Genomic DNA, 21,319 nt, shown 5'->3' on the forward strand with positions numbered 1-21,319 from the left:
TGTTTTAAAGAAAACTATATTTTCTTGACTTGAAGCTTTCGTGACTGCAGGAATTCATATTCTTTGGGTCTTTCGGTAAAGCCACGTAGATAGGTTCAAATTAATAAAAAATAAAATTTATAAAAACTACGACGTCTTGATCACAACACAAGTGATCGTCCTCCCGATGACGATCGCTTGTGTTGTCATCGAAACGTCGTAGTTTTTATTTATTTTATTTATATTAATTTGAACCTATCTACGTGACTTTACTTAAAGATCCAAAGAATATAACTACAGTATATTTTCATAAGAAAACACGCACAATGTTCAGCAATTCACCACTTTATAAAGTGAACGTTTAAAATTATACATCACGTAGACTTGCAAATTAAAACAATTACATGTCAAATATTCCTTCAATCACAGCATAATGTACAGGAGGAAAATGTTAGAGCTAAATAACTTCTAAATCGCAAAACAGGAAAAAAATGTCAATGCTAAGACGGCAAAATATATCCACTGTATTGGCACAACGTCTTTGGTTTTTATAAACAGCACTTTAAAACCACAAGTTAAATAGTATACATTGGCAATATAAAGAAAAACGTATGCAAAAAAACCATATTAGCTACAAATGCAGTACATAGTGTGATGTGTGCAGTCTTTCAAATAAAATGGTACAAGACATAAGAGCAGCAATTATTACAGCCAAGTGAGTACATGAGCAAATAACAGTCATTACTGACAATAAACTACACACTACTGTTTGCATTGCTTGTTGCAGTATAACCATGAAATCAACAGCCTGCACCAGGGACACGAAGAAAAGTGAATTTCGACGTCTGAATTTGGCTCCTGGTCAGGGCCGACATAGGGCTTACCGCACAGTGCCTTCAAAAAAGCGCGTAAACATGTGCTTGTTTTCCCAATTACACTCACTGGGTTCCACACGAAGCCAACCGTGCTAATCGGAGGTACGGGGGAAGGACAACAGACTGAACGCGAAAAAAATTATGGGAACGGATTGGGTAGCCCTGATCATTTCTGAACACTGTACTCTACAGTAGTATTTCACCATCTCTATTCAATATGCCCCTGGTGTTTTAATAAACTTGGGATTTGAAATATAATGAGTGCACGCTTGTCTACGTGTGTGCGCAGTGTAATCTCCATTATTAGATTTTGACAAATTGTGGCAGAAAACAAATGATCATTCCCATCGCATCATTTGCACGCAAGTGCTACGCTAAATTTCTCTCCAACGAGCCAAATGTGACATGTTTGGTTCTGCAGAGTGCACTCGTCAAAGTACGTCAAGACAATCAAGAAGAAATACAAGCAGATACTACAGAATATTCAATTATCACTTGTATAAATGCCTGATGGGAACACTCTGGACAACCCATATTAAGGCACATTTGGCTTAAAAGGTACACTGACATTCAATCCCTGGAATGGCATAAGTTGCCTACTTCAATTATACAGTACTTTTAATTAACCCTTTCAGAGACACAGCCTGTGTTATTTGTTACAGGACTAATCAGTAGTAAATGCAAATTACAAAAAAAACATTGTTTAACGTAAAAAAAGGTGTAGCTGAACATTATGTTCATTAATCAAAGAAGTGAGGCAATTTTTTTCTTGATCGTATTAACTTCTCACCAATACGTTAATTTCACACGATACTTCCATATTACTTGCATTGCTGAAATAAACCACTTCCACTTAAGTGCAATTCTCTATTGAACATCACTTTCAGTAAAACCTCTGAGATTATGAGGATTCCTTTTTCTCAGTTGCTGCTCTTCATCCTGGAGAGAAACAACAGAACACACACATTGAATGTAAGTTCCTGTTGAAGTACTCATCTCTCTAATGGTCAAATGCTTTAAAATTTTACAGCAGGAACTATATCATGCATCCCCTCTGAATGCGAACACTTAAAACCCAGTTCTTGGGACTGTCGCCAATTCAAGCATCTGATAGCTACCAACTATCAGCGAATACCAATTATATATTTCATGTAATCATTGATTGGTACATATGGATACTGCAGCAGCCGGAGAGGCCTTAACTGCAACGGTTTCAAAAGGCACCATCAAGTAACTTGTATTGCATCATATATTAAACAGTTGAATGTCAACAGACAGAAATTTTGCAAAAAATTTAAATATAAAATTTAGATCAACACAAATGGCAATCGGCACTTCTTTAATCATATCTGAGCTCAGAACAGCTGTCGTACCGTTTCAAACATGTCCTCGTGTTCAGCAAGGCAATCGTCAATCTCTGCAGCCAACAGCTGGTCCGCACACTCGTCCTCGTAGTCTGTCTGGTTGTCCGACTCATCCGCTGTCCAAAAAAACATTGAAAAAATTAAGAGCATTGGAATGAAACCGACTCTCACCCTAACTTGACAAATGAGCTGCATTGGTGTCGGCACATACCAAACAATCGCGCAATATCGCCAATCGCCAGGAGCCTGCCGAACTATTCCAAAGATTATTTGGCCCAAAAAAATATGAATTTATTGAAGTGGTACAGTTTTTGAATACTACATATCAATCCATTGAACATCATTCCTATAAGTGGTTTGTCCCACCTGGGGGAATTTCACTATTTGTCCATACATTGCAATTAGTGTGGATACAACAATCGCAACATCAGAGACATGTTGTTCAGTTGTGAAACCCTGCAGCAAGCCACTTGAGTAAAAAAAAAACTCGGCCCACACATCACAAACCAACAGATGGGAAATAAAGCATTATCATTCACCACCTGCTCTACCTAAGGAAGCGTGCAGATACAATTGGCATAACCACATTCCAAATTACCCCTATACCAAGTAGCAAGACTGTGTAATACTGCCTTGAAGTGGGATGGCCTTATGTTATCAAGTTAAGTTTGGCTGATAGCATGAAAGGCATATTCTTGGATCATATTCTCTCTGGAAGGGACACCCAATAACCAATCCTCCAATCTATCTCAAGAATAAGCAGATCCAGGTGTCAAATATTCTGATTGATGGGTTGGATAACATTTGCCAGCATACTTCAGTATCATGCACGCTGTGAATTGGGCTTCAATACAGGTTTATTTCTGTATATGCTGGCATTGCATACCCACAAGACTTTGGTTACCAACCTGGTGGTGTTTTGTGCATACATTTTTTTTACGAATAAGCTAAATATAAAATTCATTTTTTTATGTAAAATATAAATGAGCTTTAAGACACTGGCAGTTTTTAAATTAACATTAGTGCCTTAAAAATAATTACTTCACCTTCACTGAAACATATTTAAACCGATTGAGCAAGAAACACCACTACATTCAAAACATTCTGAGAAAATGGCACAACTACGAGCTACGTGTGAGAATTCAATTTTGTGGAATTTCAAATCCATTAAATAATTATTGAAAAAATAGGAGGGGGTAGATTGTGTCAGAAATGAGGCTCCAGTAGTTTCTCATATAGCCATTTTTCTCCACAAGACTAACCGCCTTCACAAGCACAATGCATGACATCTAAAATAACCACACAAGCTATGAACCACAGCAATGACTACACTAAGGCACCGCACACAGTTTCACTAAAAAAACACTGCAAAAGCAAATGAGCAGGTTAAAGAAGGCACGCATGCAAGCCAAGTACTTGAGGTTCAGGCAGAATGACTCAAGCCGATAGCTGTACCAGTAAGGGTTGCTTGGAAACTGAGGTAATCCTCATCCAGCCCCTCATCGCCTGCATCATAATCCCGTTCGTCTGAAGACAACACAGCTCTGTTTATCCACCAACTTCGTTGCAATCTTGCATTAGCTATTAGGACATGCTTAATTCTCAACGTGTGCCTAGCAAGAAGCACTGTTAAGTCCTCTGCTATTAAGGCCTTGTGACGGTGTTTCCTAATGCCGTTTTGCACCTCTGGTTATGAAAACGTAGCGTTTAGTGCCACATTTGCATACGGCTAATTCTAGTTACACGAGGATTCCTCATTCATTCTATTATTGCGTGCGGCAATGTGTTCAGGAGCTAAATGCCAATGTTGAGGTCTGCTAGCCAAGATAGGGCTTCAGGATAAATTGTGTGCAGTTTTGATATTCGTCTGTTGAAGGAGCGCAGACCAGTGGGGTTTACTCTGTGCTACATAAGTTGAGTTGCATGGCCGCAATGGCACTGTGGAAATGGTGCTCATTGCCCTGCTGACGTTCTGATGTGGTTGATGGTACACGAGTGTCTTCGAGGAACGGCCAGAAGTTGCGATGTTTGGGTCTTGAATGAGGTGTTTTATTGGGAGGCAGTAGCCTTCTTGCGACCCACCTGTTACACGTGTTTTCACGATTCACACTTAAGAGGCATGCAAGTATAAGTACATGGCAGTATTGGAACACAATAACTGCACATCGCTTTCCAGAAGAAGAAAAAAACAATTTATTAGACTTTTTAAAGAGTGATAAGGTTTTACTCTGTTAATAAACATAATAAGTAACAAAAATCATGAAGTAGATCAATTAAAAAATTGCAGTAGACACTCAATTTACTATACTGTTGTCGATTACCAGTATATACAGCTTAACATTTAGAAATCTACCTGCATACTTGTATATGCCTGAGACGGAATTCTCACCTTCCACGGAGGGCAAGACCTTAACTGGTTCAATTCTTGAAACAATTTCAGCGAGATCAGTGAATGAGGCATTTGGACATGTCAGCACCTGTGAAAATAATCCAAGCATATTGTGGATTTTTTAAAATGTATTTTACAACATAATATTATCATGTTTTTATGAAACAATAAAGCATTATTAATCAAAACACATTAGTGAAACAATGCTGTATTTGAACTTTTACATTTTGCTAATAATGATTGCTTACTGTGTAAACCAGTTAACCCACAGTCTAAAAGACAATACAAATTTGGTGTGCGGAAAATGTTTCTACATAAAAAGTGATGAGTTACAGAAGATGGATTTTTCGTCTTCCAGGGCACTCACATCAAGCTTCTTGCTCTTGCAGAAGTCCTCCGACTGTCCGTCTTTCAACAGGTTTTCAATGACATCACCTCTTTCCCAGGCTTCAAACACCGTCTTGCCGTGCTGGTAGCCCATCTCCTGCAGTGTCGCAACGCCAGAGACAAACACAGAAGCAGGCAGTGAATAAAGAGTGTCACCGAGCCGCACATCTGCGCTACATATCACGTGACATGTTGTTAAATTGGAAAGGTGTTGCAACTTGTACTTTGCCATGTAACCTGCATTGTATTGAATTATAGATGTAGCAAAACCGTTTCTATTCTATATCCTCATATCGTAAGTTAAAACTGTGCGATGTAATCCACCGTTTGACGAAGGCCCTCTCCATGCCATGTTGGTCATGGGGGTTGTTTGACCATACTTCACTACACCGGTTAGTGCGGGTTGGTTAAAGGGAGCGGCCCAGGATTGGTTCAGATGTCGCTTGTTAACCAAGGTCAAGGCTGGAAATCGAACTCGGGTCTCTGTGTTCCTAGCGCAGTGCATGAACCACTGCACCGCCGCTAATCGAGTAACGGATTTTTTTTTACATCGAGGTGGTGTTTGAAGATCACAGTGAAGGCTGACAGCATATACTTCACAATGCATTGGAAGAAGAAAAAATAATATTAAAGAGATGCTGACAATCACCAATCACTGAAAAGACATTCGTAGCATTAAACACTTACGTAAATTTCGTCAAACTTTCCGAAGTCCAGGGTCTTGTAGCGATCGATTGGTGGGCGGATGTACTCGCAGTAGTCGCTGTTCTTCACAACCTCCAGTTGCCGCACGCAGCACACGTACGCAAGGCGCGATTGAATCTCTGCCATGTCCGGCACCTACGAATCAACCGCCACAAGGGCATGTCCACGTTAAGTTCTGCTTCAGGTGACAGGTGGCCGTTCAGTAGAACGTATAACGGCTCAATGCCCGGTTCACAATTCAGAAGCATCATCACAGCAATACATTTCGCTGCTCCTGACACAATGATCTGGTTCAATCACCTCAATGTAAAATTATAGTTGTTGCCCTACACCTACATCAGCTATACAAAGATCGTCAATGCTGAGCTGAGCTGGCACTGTTGAGAATGTGGTTTCAAACACTTGAGATCAAATTGGGTTCTAAAGTGGAGCAAATAGATGGCGTTAAGCCCAGCCACCAAATAAAAAAAAATACTTGTGTTTTATGCGTGCCTCGAGTTTTAATTCAAATGCCAATTAGAATTAATTCAGAAGTAGATGTCCGAAATAATCCTAGCCTGTTCTATGAGACAATGTGCTGGATTGCTTGAAAGTTTCAAATTGTGATTTATTCACATCAGTTATGATAGCAAAATTTACATTTTGGGAAAACTTTTGAGCGATGTACAGTGGTGTTGGAGACATGCCACGAATCGCATTCAAACCAAAATTATCAGCATTTTGGTTTGGTGAATGCGAGGCAGCATTTCCTAAGTCTACTGTGAATATCGGTGGCGGGTAACATGCAATCCATGGAGCCAATCGTGATGGCCTGGTCTAAGTGTGTCTAGGGTGATGCGTGGGGCTATGATTCGTGCACAAGCACGATGTCAAGATTGCGGCCCACCGAGGTGGAGGGCCAATCATGTGGCCCACTAACCCGTCTAGGTTGACCATGTCGCACCTCCGATTAGCACGGTTGGCTACGCACGGTGCGAAAGAAGTTCAACACACACGTGGCTCACATCAAAGTGCAAAGGTATCTCCAAATACAAACTCTGCATGCCTTTAAGTCTTTGGGCAGACTAAATCCAGAATAACAGCCGCTCATGACATCAACCATGCCCTTGTAACATACCAAAACCTTACAAAAAGCATCCCTCACCTTGACCTTCTCAGCCCAGGGGTTGAATCTCTTCCAGAGCAACCACCAGCCTGACAGGCAGTCCCCGTAATTTGTGAGGTCTGTGTCATCTCTGCTGCCCACATCAATGGCTACGACAGTCTTGGCCCCCATTGACCGGGCCACGTCAGCTGTGGGGCAAACATGTATGATGAACACAGAGCACTCCCCAAGTCCTTACACGAGGAAGAATCGCTTTATTAAAAAAAATGCAAAGACAGGAAGAGCTCCCAGTGACAAGACTCCAGTAAGGCAGAATTCAGAATAAGCTGGAAAGGCTACCTAAAAATACGTAAAAAAAAGTGAAAATAAACCCATAAGCTCCAATCAGGACACTATTTCTGCACTAATTAAGCTGTGATCGGAAGGTTACATAATGCAGCTCTATGCCAATGTGTGCCTGGCAATACTTTGAAATGTAAATATGCTATTCCCAATACTTAGCAGTGAATACAATTTTATGCACGTGAACGACCATTTATTAAGCTATATTCCTATTTATGGTATGAAATTCAGTGAGCAGGTCATCCACGTACCCTGTTAAGTGAACTCTGATTAATAAAATGTATTTACATTAATTTTGGAACGAAATAAATTATTCACGTCTGTTAGAAACTCTCTTGAGCATTCCAACAACCAGTGCACCTCAGCATTCCACCTCTGCTTCATGGTGATGGCAAGTGAATCAGATTAAGTCTATCATAGCGATTGCTTTAATAGTGTTGATATTGTGCTGATTAAATCTGTTAGGCGTTAATTACGTGTGAATAAGTCATATACACTTAGTTATTATGTATTTAGTTTTTTGCAGTATAACGGACATCCCCCACTTTTCCAAAAATTATTTAAGGACCCTTTTACATACTTATCTATATATGTGTTAACTATCCACTGCTGGAAGGCCTCCACACGCCGATGCGATGCTACAATCCATCTCGCTCGAGCACATGAGCCGATATCTTTAACTCCATCCCTGCAGTGATCAAGAGTGATCATCCTGTTTGGTGCGTTATCTCCATTGACTGCCTATCATTCACCAGTCTTGGCTATTGGCCATTATCACTTCAAGCAACGTGTTCTACCCAAGAAGGCTTACTTTCCTTTATGGCTAATAAGTCTCTCATTTGTGTTTGTTCTCCGATCATGTGTTGCAATGTAAACTGATCATAGCAACAGCCTCATGCCCCTACATCGTCATCCATGATCAATCCACTGCTGAATGAAAGTCTTCCCGAATAGTCGCCATCTCTCACAGGCCTGTGAAATAGCAATCCTTCTGGCATCTGCGCAAAACTTGATTTCATTTGCTCCGTCTCTGCACTGGACGTATATTCGGGCAAACGTTACCTCCTTTGGCAACCATTGCTACTCCTGTTAGTCTTGACTATCGACCATTATCACTTCTAGCAATATGACCTGCCCAAGCAGGATAGAATAAATTAAATTTTTCAATCAAAACAATCTATTAATAATAGTATTTGATATCTATTAGTTTTACTATCATCGCATTGCTATAATGTATGTGACCAATGACAGAAAATCTCAAAATAATAACAAAAGTATAACATGCATTATCCCATCCAGCAATGTGGCTTTCAAAACCCAGTCAACCATCACTCAGTGGGACGTCACTCGTTCTCCTCTGCTGCCCCTGTATGTCTGAAAATCCTTACCGTCAAGTCATCCGTGCTGTCACCTCCACATCGCTGTTGAAGTCCAGCCTCAAGACCTTCCTCTTTTCTCTGTCTATGATTGTCTGCTTCTATAAGATAAGAATACCCACTGTTCTTCCCAAAATAAATTACTGGCCAGCATTACCACACAGTGCATGTGGTTTGACGAAGATATATTTCTCGGACAGCCAGACAGTGATGCAATTTAGATTTCGCAGTGTGGTCACTCGCAAGGAAACAAGTTCTTACGTTCATTCCTTCTGACTGGTCACTCCCCTTTTGTGTCTCCGCAGGTTACCAAAAAAGGGACAGAGTTGCGATGGGCAATCGAGAAGAGACACTTTGTTCGTTCATCCTCCGTTACAAATGGCAACCTTGTTACCTGGCAAGTTGTTGATGTAGCCTCCATCCATGAGTAAATGGCCATCCTTGGGGTCACAGAGAGGAGGGAGGTACCCTGACAGAGACATGCTAGCTCGTGTGTATCGCCACAGTGAGCCTACGGGGGAAAACACCCAACCAGGAAGAGAAGCAGAGCGCTTCCTATATCATCGAGACGAACGTGGGCATCACTGCAGTAAAGTCTACACAGAGTGTGGACTGAAGCAGCAACATTTCATTGTCGATGACCTGCTTTTAGTTTGTTAATGCTGTACATATTTTCAACCTTTAATAAGTATTTTTGTTCCGATGCTGCTATTTTTACGTCCTCGTTCAGTGTAGACTTGACTGCATGATGCAAGTTTAGGCATCTTCTCCATCTCCTGTTATCGAATGAAAGCTTCATCGAAAAGAACCATTATTATCTGGTGTTCTTCAAACACCGGTGGAATTCCTCATGCATAAACCAGTTGCTTAGAGCCATATTTTAAGAGACCAAAATCAATTTTTGGCCGGGATTTTTGCGAGAACATCTGAATTGCACTTAAGCAGATTCTCATCTGCAGAATACAATATTTTTAGAGGCATCTCATGTTGGCAGCATAAGAGAAACTATGACTGCAAACAAATCGGCCGCAGCAATATGCAACACGAAGCACGTGGGGATAAAGCTTTCTTCGGACACAGGGGAGAGAGAATGGCCACAACATCAGACCGAGTGACAAGCTGACCTGGGACATTGTTAACATAGCAGCCATCCACAAGTAAGTGTCCATCCCTAGGGTGACACAGCGGGGGCACATAAGGGGCGTAAGAGGAGCTAGCCCGGACGAAGCGCCACACGCTGCCTAGGTGGGGGGGAGGGGAGCGCGGATCAGCGCGAGACAGAGAGGCAAAAAAAAGGGCAAGGCATTAAAAGGACACGAACGATTTTTCTACGCGGCAACCAGGCAGTGTGCTTAAATCACACATTGTGCTTCAACCGCACAGGTTTTTCTTTAGTCAGCGAGAAATGAACACTTAATGAGGCAAGTAAATGCGACTTGGGTAGAATGTTTGAGTGACTTGATGAAAAATTATTGTCGGATTGAAGAAATATAATGGAAATATTTTGGGGCACCGGAAGCGATGTCGCATGTTATGATGAAACAAAAAAGTTAACTTAGGATCTAGATAAAGTGGGGGGGGGGGGGGAATAAATCACATAATTATATCACGCAATCATAAGAAAGTAAAAAAAAGTAGCTCTAATACACAAAAATTTGATTTCAATAAATTGAAAAAGCAAAAGTCCAAATCACAGTGTAACAATAGCACATAAATCTGCTTTTTTTTTAGAAATCATGTTAAAATATTGATATCAGGTAAAAGAGCCAGTATCTGTTTGTTTTAAGAGCAGAACAGAGGTAGTTGAAAACGGATTGGTACTCTCCCTGTCTCCATGGACAATAATCACGAACATGTCACTGGTTTGTTTTGATTATCGTTGATAATAAAAACTTTTTTCTGGTTAGATCACGTAAATATAAATGTTCCAATACACCAAGAACAAGATCTAACCCAAAAAACCTGTATTATGAATATTGGTCACGAAAGCCTACGTGTTAAAATTTGATAATCGTTGCAATAGGGTAGGGTGCAGTCAATGTGTGAATAATTTAAAGTTTCATAATAGGGTTTTTTCCCTTTTTTCTGACAACAAAACTGAAACCTTTTTACAAGGATTCATGTCTGCATTAACCACAATACCTGCAGTCAAAATGCAAACAAAATACATACCATGATAATATATGCATTGTCCTTGAAACTGATTGGTCCACACCAAGGGACGGCTTTCTTTGGTCCACACCAAGGGCCGGCTTTCATTATAGTATGTTTTTTGTTTGCATTTTGACTTCAGGTATTGTGGTTAATGTAGACATGAATCCTTGTAAAAAGGTTTCAGTTTTGTTGCCAGAAAAAGGGGAAAAACCCTATTATTACATTTTGGTACTGGCAAATGAGGTCTAATGATGTATAATTTAAAGTTATTGTTTCATAGAAATGTAACCCAAGGAAGATATTAAGTTGTCCATGGAAACTCGGGATTCATTAGTAAAAATCAATTCCCTTAGGACAATTCACAGATCACACAAGGTTAGATGCATAGAAGTTCAGATTTGTGTGTATTAATAGGCTAGAAGTGTTAGACATGCCACAACAATCAAACAATTTAAGCAACCCCTGCTACATTTTAAGTTTTGGAACGGCTTGTATAATAGATTCCAAATTATATACAGATTGTAATACTGTAGTATTATGGATGTACTAAGTGAACTATGTCCCAGGTGACAGCACTTAAGGTATATCTAAACATTTCAATAACAGTCATGATTGCATGTTAAGGACAAAAAAATATGACTTCATGTCTAGATCAGCCACAGAAAAACTGTTATAAATCGCTCAAATAATATATTTACTCTCTGGTTCTTTCGGTAAAGTCCACGTAGATAGAAAAAAGAATACAGGAGATGATGGACGCTTGTGTTGCGACTGAAACGTCGTGTTTCTTGTATTATTTTTTCTACCCACGTGACTTTACCGAAAGAACCAGACAGCATGGATTCCTGCAGTCACGAAAGCTTCAAATCAAGACTAATATTATATACATATTGTATACATTGCGATTCAACGGCGCAAATGTCAAATTTCATAACATTATAATCATTATACATAGGTTAGAGGTTTGTGTCATAACAGGATTAAACTACTCTGAGTTTGCAGATACACAAAGGACAATCCTCTATATCAGTGTAAATGTATATATAAGAAAAGTTGACGTATTTTAAGCCTCACTTAAAATGTATTCAAATGTTTAACCTAATTCAGCCAAATCTCAAAATGTTACTATGCAGCACTTTGTGATAAATGTTATTTAAACTGCATTTCGTTAAAAACATCATTTAATAAGTATAATTTTGACCATTAGTGCAACCATTCACTATTTCTCATAAGTAACCTATCTATTAAAAACACTGCAGAATCAGAAAATGTGTTTATAGTAGAGGAATCCAATGAGCTATAAAGCTCTTTTTCACTAATGTCCAGTCGGGACAGGTAAAAAGGTTACAACAACAAACAGTACAAAAACATTTCATGGCCATATGATGCACCGAACAGAAAATGTATATTTTTATATCTACGTTCTTTTTATAATTAAAGAATATATATACATAATTCTAAAATAGTTCGTACTTTGTTTTGTGCGTGATCAGCATATTTAGTCACTGTCACCGATGTTTCTCGTAAATGAAAGCCGACAGATGGCTTCTAAAAAATATAGGACATGGCTATCCAAATGACAAGCGGCAACACATCAATCTTGCAGTTTGGTGTACGATGTTGGGTGGCGGGGAGGCTGCAACTCTGCACGCCCATTTACACCGTATGCAACGGTATGGTTATCCATTGGCAAATGGTTGGAGAGCACTGCCAAGGGGGTGTACATTTCGTGACATGTGGAATTCAACAAGGAGTCACCAACCCACACGACTTGACAACTGACGTGGTAACAGTTGACAGCGAATAGGGCAAACTGAGCGGTCAGTGCTCAATGCATTCACATGGACTTCAAATAATTGGAAAAATGGTTCACAATATAAACGTGACCATAATTTATAAATATATAGTATGCACAATGTATACATCAGTGTTAAATCCCTATGCTCTGTATACTTGGCCCTGTGTTAATGTGACAGAAGCACATTGCATTAGCTTTGAGATCAGCATAGACAATGTAGCTTTTTGACTGTGCTACTCGGTACATACAAATTCAGCCTTTGCAGTCACAGTGCATGAGAGGGGCACAGGAAAAACATTCTAAATAAAATCCGATGCTTCTCCATGGTGGATTCTACCCCTTCACAAGTCTAATTCCATTCCTGCAATGCTTTTCTTACAGACGTAAACATGAAAGCACTTGACCTGGAAATGCAAAACTTTAACACCCCAAATGAGTTTGTTAATAATTAGTAAACAATAACTTAAAAAACAAATTAAAATGCTAATTTTAAGGCGAGCAGTTACTGTTTCCATTTACCTTTAAAAGGTTGAAGTTTTTAATAAAAAACATATGATAATTAAGGTGACAAGAAGTTAGAACCTACCGTCGGTGTGCACCCTCATGGTAGAGGCAGTAATGTCAGTTGTAACATTAAAATAGGGAATCCAAAGGTCCTGTCATAAAATGAGGAAATGTAATCAGAATTTACAAGCACAATCCAATACAGTGAAATATTTGTTTTGATGACATACATTACGATTGTACAACCTTGAAAGCACACTTTAATTGCGAGTATTTAACACTAACTTTCACAAAAGTTTTCATTACATTGGTTAAACGCTTACATGTTTGCTTAAATTTACACTCACCTCGATCTGCTTGTCCTTGAACACATTTCTAATGCTTTGGTTGAAAGCATGTCCTGACATCATGGAGGTGATCGGGTAAGTAAGATCCAGCACTTTTCTGAACACCGACTTCATTTCCTACATTACGCAATCAGAGAAAAGAACACAAGAACTAAGGACAGAGTGAAACAAAACCCACATGTGCACTACTGCAATACATTTAACCGCATAAAAAGAGAGTAACATTTGGTCCTGCAGCTTAATTACTTGTTGTACCAAATGCTTTCCAGCAGTATGTGTTCACAAGTTAGAAATAAGAACAATGCCGATTTTTTTTACCAGACTTTTTTTTCAGGAGGTTCCTGCATTTTGATGTTTGACCAATAACATTAATGAGCTTTCTGGCTTTTGAAAGCAACAGGAAACACTCAACACTGCCATCTCCTGGTCGCTTTGCTAGGTTCCTGGTGGTTACCCATCCAAGTGCTAAACCAGGCTCAGCCTTGCTTAGTTTCTGAGATATGACCAGACTGAGTCCATTTATCATTTGGTCATACAAAAGATGTTCACCTGAAGGGCTGGAACAGCTCGAGCAATGGTGTAACCTTACCATGGCCCATTCTCTGGCACGAGTCCGCACCCGTCCCACATTCCTCTCCTCCGCGTAAAGTGCCCCGATGAAGGAGCCAATGGAGGTGCCTCCCACCATGTCAATGGGGATGCCCACCTCCTGCATGGCTTTAATGATCCCCACCTGGGAGCAGCCCCTACATTTTACACGGATGAACACATGCCCAAGGATGTCAAAAATGTCAGGGGTGTATATCCAAGCCCACACAGGTAGGCTGATCTGTTAAATTGATCAAATATGCTCTTCTCTTCTTGGGATGGAATAAAACCCCCAAATTATTGGGCCAGTAGTTATAAAGTAATACCAATTGGGCCACAGAGAATGTGGCTGTAAAGGGACTCAAGTTAGCAGTAATTCGACAAAAAAGTGTTCAATTATGAGTTTAACACCAATTCTGCCACTCTTAAATCCAACAATTAGGCACCAATTTAGTTATTCCCACAGAAGTGTACTCCCTTTATCCCGAAACACTCAGTAGGCAACCTAAGCAGTACCATGCAGTCTCATTTGTCACGTGCTATAAAAACAAGAGTCATGTTCAATAGTCGGCCATGATGTTGAGAATTTAAACCACACAGACAGTATTCCCAACGCTAAGAAGTCAGAAACTCAAAAAAAATGTTGACAAAAGGTGAGCTCTCACCGGGCACCTCCACCACCCAACACCAGTGCTATAGTGTTTCCAGTGAGCACTCTGGCCAGACGTGAAAAGTCACTGTGTCTGTCAGGGATCTTCTCAAACAACCGCTGGTACATTTCTCTCTGTAACAGAAAAACAAAAAATGCAAGGAAAGAATTAAAGTAATTTTTACACTGTTAATATCAATTTGGATAGCATGTTAGAGATACAATTGTAGACATGTATAACGATCCGACCCTTTGCAATTTGATGAGTTGTCAAAACTCGGGGTTGGGATTCTATTCAAGAATCAATAGTTTTTTCTTTCCATTGTAGTGAACGTAGGACTTGTAGTGAGTGAAGGGGTCAAAGGAACGCATTACCTACCACATGTATACGAATAAAAAAAATATTCTCACCTGTATTATTTGATGCATATATTGTGAGAATAACGATTTTAAAATATAAATCCACACATTGTTACATAGCCATTATATCTTGGGTACAACAGTTTTAAAGCCAAATGGCTTTTTGAGGCCTTCACCAGCAGAGGATAGCTCACTGCTGCTGATGATGACTGTGATGAAAGTGAAAGGAACAATTTCAAATGAAGGGATTGAAACGTTGTTACACAGCCGTTAAATATGACGTCACGAGTACACAATGAAAAGCCCATAACGGCACTACACCCACCAGCTTCGGGAGGCTGCGGCGAGAGAAGATTCTACGGGGGCAGCGGATGTGCAAGTGCGCCGAGCACCAGCTGCGCATGTTGAGCCACTCGACGGTACGTGCTGGGGAGGGCCCATCCTCACGGTGCAGCAGCACGAGCTGCTTCAGCGCTCGCACGGCCGTGCTCTCCAGCATGCGCTCCAGCTGTGGGCGGATGGCAGTAACCACCATCGCGCACGCACGGACACAATGATGTTGGGAACCATTGGGTAATTTATCTTCGAGAGCTGGCATAAACTGAGGGTGTGGCACAGAGTCTGCCTCTCCATTTAGAATGTTGACATCACCACATCATGCACTCATTTTGAAGCAATGTTGATAATACAGAAGCTCATGCCAGGTAGGTAACATCTGTCGCTGATTTACAAAGCCAGAGAATCTGAGATAGACAGTTCACTGACCGCTATCCTTCCATTCTACACCACGCATGTATTTGTCTCATCTCTGTGCAATAAACGTTTAACACACAGCATTAAAATAAAATATATACCCTGGGCTCTTTGGTATTACTAAAACCACCATACAAAGTGGGACAATTCATCTCAGTGTCAACCATAATACAATCCTTAGGTACAGCAGGTGTGGGTCGGCTGTGGGTGCTCACGCTGCCAACAGTTGGCTCCTGGTCCCCGAGGCCCACAATGAGGATGCAGTCGGCTTGGCGCAGGCACCGCTGGGTCCACGGAGTCATGGTGATATCGGTCTGATACAGGACGATGCGGTGGATGTCCTCCTGCTGGCCCAGCCAGCTTGACAGTCGGTACTCGTGCAGACTAATTTAACAATGTGGCAAAACCAAAATTTACAGAAAATGTTAGTCATTATTCAAGAAGGAACCTGCCCCCAAAAAAACTTATGCGGTGAATGTGACATCATGTTTTTTTCAGTTAAGATTTGAATAATTTAATTTACCTGTCAAGGGCAGCCAGCCCTAACCGCTCCTTGATGATGTCACTATTCAACAGCAGTGGAGGACCTGTGAACCACAAGGCAAAGGCATACACAATCTATTTTACGAAGTCTACTTCGTGTTGACGAGTGCAAAAAAAATATATGACCTCCTAGTGGGCATAAAGTGGAACAAAGAAACAAACGTCCACTCCTCCATCACCATTACATGTGTAGGGCCAGTACGGCTCCTCATGGCCATGGTTACTAATTGACGTGACGGGCACTGACAGGGTTGCGTAAGGATAACACGGGACCCAAGTGGTCATAAATAATCATTGAGACAGGGACAGACAGGTCCAGATGAGGTGAGAGAGTGTTCTGGTAAAGGGGCTTTGGCCGGGTCGAGGTGTAGATAAAAGCCGGCGTGGAACAGGGCTCTGGGCTGCTGTGGGGGAACCAAGAAACTGTCATCGCGCGTCATCTTCATCATCTTGGATCGAGTTAATATTGTCTCCGTGACTGATACGCCTCCACTCCTACGTAGTGAGTCAACTACATAGGGAGCGTCGCGTAGAGTCACAGAAGTTACCCAGCTGTATATAGTCAACTCGTGGTTACCCGTTAAATTATCAGTGAGTGGGTGGACTTTATTCATAATAAATATATACATAACTGAACAAGACTGTGTCTCTGAGAGCTACATTACATATGTGTAGCCCTGATGTCAATTTCCTGCTGGATGAAGGCCTCCTCATGCCATGTCCATCATGGGGGACTGATCATACTTCACCAAATTGATTAATGTGGGTTTGTGAAAGCAGGGAACATAGACATGGGCATATATAGATACAGCACAACAATTTCCTTTACTGCATTGCCCTCTGCTGCACACCAGGTAGAATCTACAGCTGCCTAAAAAAAAATGGCGTGCATGGTGGTCACCCAGACAAGCATTATCCAAGGCTGAAGCCTGCTTGATTTCCAAGATCTGACAAGATTAGCCTAATTCTGAGTGATATGGTCATAGGCATCATCGTTCCACGCGACAGAGTGAAGTGCAAAGCTTACCAACACCACAGAGGGCGTGCATGAGCTCCAGCGTGAAGGTGGTGATGGGGGCGTCGTCTGAGGCTGGTAGGATGGCCACAGTAGACAGGTTGCTCGCTGGATTTGCGACCATGTCCAGATTATTTGGCACTGTGGCAATGCCCAGCCCACCACCTGCATGAAAAACCAAGAAATGTCAACCATTTGTCATCGAACAAACGCACCTTTGCAAATATAAGACACTTATGAGTGAATTTAACTTCAACATCAAGTTTTGAATTTGATTACTTAGCCTTCCAAGTGTTAATGTAAAACATACTTTTTCAAAAACTGACTCTCGATTCATACTGCACTGCTCACCTCCCAAAGGTCCTTTCCCTTGCTGAAGGTTTCCCAGAATCTTCTGTCCCAAAAGATGTATGAGCCGTGTCACCACCTGCCGATGCACATAACATACACCTTGATGGCAAAACACTGACAAACACTACGCAATGTGCAGAGCCAGGACTAGCGCAGTGTACTAACGGCATCATCACTCCACCCCCCACGTGCACTTGCAAAAGATTTTAGCACGCATCGGGTAGCCATGAGCATTGTAGTGTGGTTCACCTGAGGGTATCGCCGTTTTATTGTATTGAGGGCCCCCTCTGGGAGCTTGGCCAGCTCTGAGTCACGGACGGCATGCACCGTGGTGGCCCGTGGTTGATACGTGAGGGCCTCCACCTGCCAAGGGATGGTCACAACACTGTCGGCTCCTCTTACACAGGATAACTCCCAAGTTCATGAGCAACATTATACTCGATGTTACGTGACAAATGAGTACACCTAAAAATAAAACAGACGGCAAGAAAAGGACGACGTAAAATGACGTGCAATTCATTTGTAACAATTTAAATTACCGCAGGTATAAACTAAGGAGAACTTGTGAATGCTCGATGATCATTAAGTGCAGCTCAAACCATCCTTAATGAAGAACATTGTGCCACGTACCACTCCGATAAGATCCCCACGGCCATACTCTCCCGCCAGCTCCTTCTTGCCGTTGTCGTTGCTGATAACCGACCGCAGTCGTCCACTGAGCACAATGTACGTGCTATCCGACTTGTCTCCTTGTCTGATAACGCATTGGTAGGGGGTTAATGTTACAAAGAAGCAATTAATTTTAAATATGGGCACCGTTTTAAATTTTTATCCTGAAGAAAGTTTTGATTTTCAAGGGTGGCAAAGCACACGTAACAATACAAGCTAATTATCAAAACAGGTTTGCACTTGGGTCATGTATGGTGCAAAATATTGAAATACGAAAGTCTTTCATGTTTTTCCTACCTATTCCAGTAATTATATACTGATCACACTGACTTTGGAATTATATCAATAGTATGGCGAGGCACATGGGGTGTGATGCGTATCTGCCTACACTGTACATGTTTCTCCTACATATAAAAAATATATATATACCCTGTAACTTGAAAAATGTCCCGCATGCTAAAGAGGTGCATGCGATAAAATGCACCGCAGGTGTGTTCAGCGCAACGGTGAAGATACATCTTTCAGTATTGCGAAGTGCCATTTGCTAAAAGAAAACATCGATAGCAAAAGAATTGCATAATCGGGAAAGATGGCACGTGGGCCAAGAGGCCGACTGCGAATGGGTCACAAGACTGACCTGTAAACAGCTCTCCCCGCTTCCACCGCCACCCAGTCGAGCGCAAAGTCGATTTGTCGCACAAATGCGGACATCCGTTTAACCACCGTGTGCGCCACGCTCAACACCACACTGGGCTCTTTTCTCATTATCCTGAAAGGCGAAACGCAGATGGCAACAATACTGTGGTTGGAGGTTTTGCAACGGGGTTTCATTTTGATTTTAGAAAAAAATCCTGGACACAGGAATGGAAACAGCGATGTGTAGAGCCGAACCCGGCAATAATTCCCAATAGAAAATAAATGAATGGGTAAAGGTTTAGAAAAAGCAGACAAGATCACAGTTCACCAGATTCTGCGCAATAGGTTGGTTAATGTAAAATATATCTAAAATGTATATTAAATGCAAAGAATATATTAAAATAATTGACTTAGCATATGCTCTGCAATATGCTATGTAATATAAATGCAAAATATAGTAAACAAGAACACGTCATAGTACAATGTGTAAAATACGTAAAGGGTTTTACAATTTACTCGCGACAATACATTAGTGGTTTTTGATTTCCAGACTTTTTAGCTATCCGGACCAGCGCTCCCCCCTATTCATCCAGCTTGCTGGGGTTTTACTGTAAGTATATAAAGTGAAACTAATATATTGCTGTGCATTTGAAAACCAGACTTAATGACCAAACTTACCAGCATTTTAAGAGGGTAAAAACACATTTCATATCTGACCATCATTGCAACATTGTAGCCCACAATTAAAAAATGTCATCAATGTAAACCAAGGGAAAGGTGCAGAACTGCACTTACTTGCTCACGCCACTGTTGGCAGAACGAGAGAGCTCTCGAGGGTATTTGGCCTATTATAGCACACCAGATAATACGTCTAGGAAGAGATGAGATTACCCACACTTTAAACGACCACGTGACCTTGCCAATCGACTGTACTGTACACTGTACATTCGATTGTACACTGTTGGAGGGCAGAGACAGGAGATCAGGCCAGTAACCACTGAATTGTACTTGCATTGTGGTAAGCATTACACCACGGCAGCATCCCGAGAAAATATAGCAATTAGGGACAGCCAAAGCAGTGAACATCATCTCAAGCCTGCCAACACCACGGAGACATGTAACCTTACTCGTAGAAGTGGCCCTTGGAGATGCAGAGGAAGGTGCAGTCCTTGACAGCACGGATGGTAAAGATGAGAGGCTCGCCTGTGAGCACAGCCAGCTGTCCTACGATCTCTCCCGGGTGAGCCAGGAAGAGGAGCACCTCTTCCTCGCGGCCGATGAGCCGCTGGTACACGTGAAGTGAGCCCGAGATCACAAAGTGGATGCTCACATCCTGCACCACATGGGGGCGATGAGAACCTCACGTTCATGAGTTCATGGGAACCCTTTATCGCTCAAAGCAATGGGTTTATGCTTCCAAAAGCTGAAATGTGCTAATAAAACGTTGGCACTATGTACACTCAGTTTAATCACTTAAGATGCTGTTGTAACAAAAGTTAGCTTTATTGTGGTAAAGACAATAAAATAAAACAGCAAGCACACTGCTATAATGACACCAATGAGAGTACCAACTTATGTAATTTTAGAGTAATGAATGTCCTTATGTCACTGTGTCACATCCATGCACAGCTTCCTGGTCAAGCCGCACCTGATCTCCTTGCCGGGCCACCATCGCACCAGCCTTCACATTGTGCAAGGTTACCCGACCATTGAGCAGTGAGGGATCCTGTAGAAAAACATATTAAGCTAAACATTATTTCGAGGCTCTTTAAACCTGAGGACACATCCATACACCTGAGGATACCTTTACACGTTGTACATAACAATAAAAATTGCTGCTTCACCATGGTACGTGCCAGGCTAGGTGCACAGCAAGGACATGTGAAGTGGCAAAGATTCTCTGGTAGGCCATAGAACACCCAGTGGCTCGGGTGACTGGCACATGCTATACTCTGCCAACTGTGTTTAGCCACCTGACACCTTGTTCATTTTTGTGTTTATGGTTCCTTAACAAAGATCATATTTCACAGCCTTATTCCACAGCAGCCAATCTTGACACAACTGGTACCAGTTGTCATAAAGTCCATATATCTCCAGATCCTCCTGTACAACATTGCCGCATATGTTGCATATCATGCACGATGCCCATTTAGGGTCGACATGGCCAAACAATAGCTGAATGGACATACAGTGGCCAGGCATGTGGACTGTATGTCCAAACCAACACACCTGCTTGAGGAACTCACTGAATGGAATTTTGTCTAGGTCTCTCAAGTATCTGTGACATCCATACACAATCGAACTCATACAAGTGTAGACTATTCTGAATGTAATAATAGGGTTTTTCCCCTTTTTTCTGGCAACAAAACTGAAACCTTTTTACAAGGATTCATGTCTGCATTAACCATGTTTCAAAGTAACCAATTATAA

General features: G+C 41.4%; 1 protein-coding gene across 10 annotated transcripts in view; it reads right to left on the reverse strand.

Moving 5' to 3' along the window:
* Positions 1-308: 308 nt before the first annotated feature.
* The window catches only part of PNPLA7 (patatin like domain 7, lysophospholipase), a 41,927-nt gene continuing 20,916 nt past the window's right edge, over positions 309-21,319 (reverse strand). For 8 of the 10 annotated variants that reach the window (XM_032958915.2, XM_076068753.1, XM_076068752.1 and 5 more), the window contains 22 exons: positions 20,538-20,615; positions 20,017-20,222; positions 18,891-19,022; positions 18,215-18,338; positions 17,834-17,947; positions 17,585-17,660; positions 17,246-17,398; positions 16,199-16,262; positions 15,891-16,059; positions 15,248-15,430; positions 14,579-14,697; positions 13,915-14,071; positions 13,326-13,442; positions 13,061-13,130; positions 8,917-9,033; positions 6,844-6,992; positions 5,682-5,834; positions 4,975-5,091; positions 4,608-4,695; positions 3,674-3,745; positions 2,228-2,334; positions 309-1,793 (listed from right to left, as the gene is read on the reverse strand). In XM_032958915.2, the coding sequence (XP_032814806.2) occupies positions 1,722-1,793; positions 2,228-2,334; positions 3,674-3,745; positions 4,608-4,695; positions 4,975-5,091; positions 5,682-5,834; positions 6,844-6,992; positions 8,917-9,033; positions 13,061-13,130; positions 13,326-13,442; positions 13,915-14,071; positions 14,579-14,697; positions 15,248-15,430; positions 15,891-16,059; positions 16,199-16,262; positions 17,246-17,398; positions 17,585-17,660; positions 17,834-17,947; positions 18,215-18,338; positions 18,891-19,022; positions 20,017-20,222; positions 20,538-20,615 (2,637 nt within the window). In that variant the 3' untranslated portion in view covers positions 309-1,721. Of the gene's footprint in view, positions 1,794-2,227; positions 2,335-3,673; positions 3,746-4,607; positions 4,696-4,974; positions 5,092-5,681; positions 5,835-6,843; positions 6,993-8,916; positions 9,034-9,646; positions 9,764-13,060; positions 13,131-13,325; positions 13,443-13,914; positions 14,072-14,578; positions 14,698-15,247; positions 15,431-15,890; positions 16,060-16,198; positions 16,263-17,245; positions 17,399-17,584; positions 17,661-17,833; positions 17,948-18,214; positions 18,339-18,890; positions 19,023-20,016; positions 20,223-20,537; positions 20,616-21,319 lie in introns of all 10 variants that reach the window. The other 2 variants (XM_076068754.1, XM_032958919.2) reach the window with 2 other exon arrangements.

The sequence above is a fragment of the Petromyzon marinus genome, chromosome 22 (assembly GCF_048934315.1).
Source record: "Petromyzon marinus isolate PM22_M1 ecotype Great Lakes invasive population chromosome 22, UKy_Petmar_22M1.pri1.0, whole genome shotgun sequence".
Taxonomy (NCBI): Eukaryota; Metazoa; Chordata; class Hyperoartia; order Petromyzontiformes; family Petromyzontidae; genus Petromyzon; species Petromyzon marinus.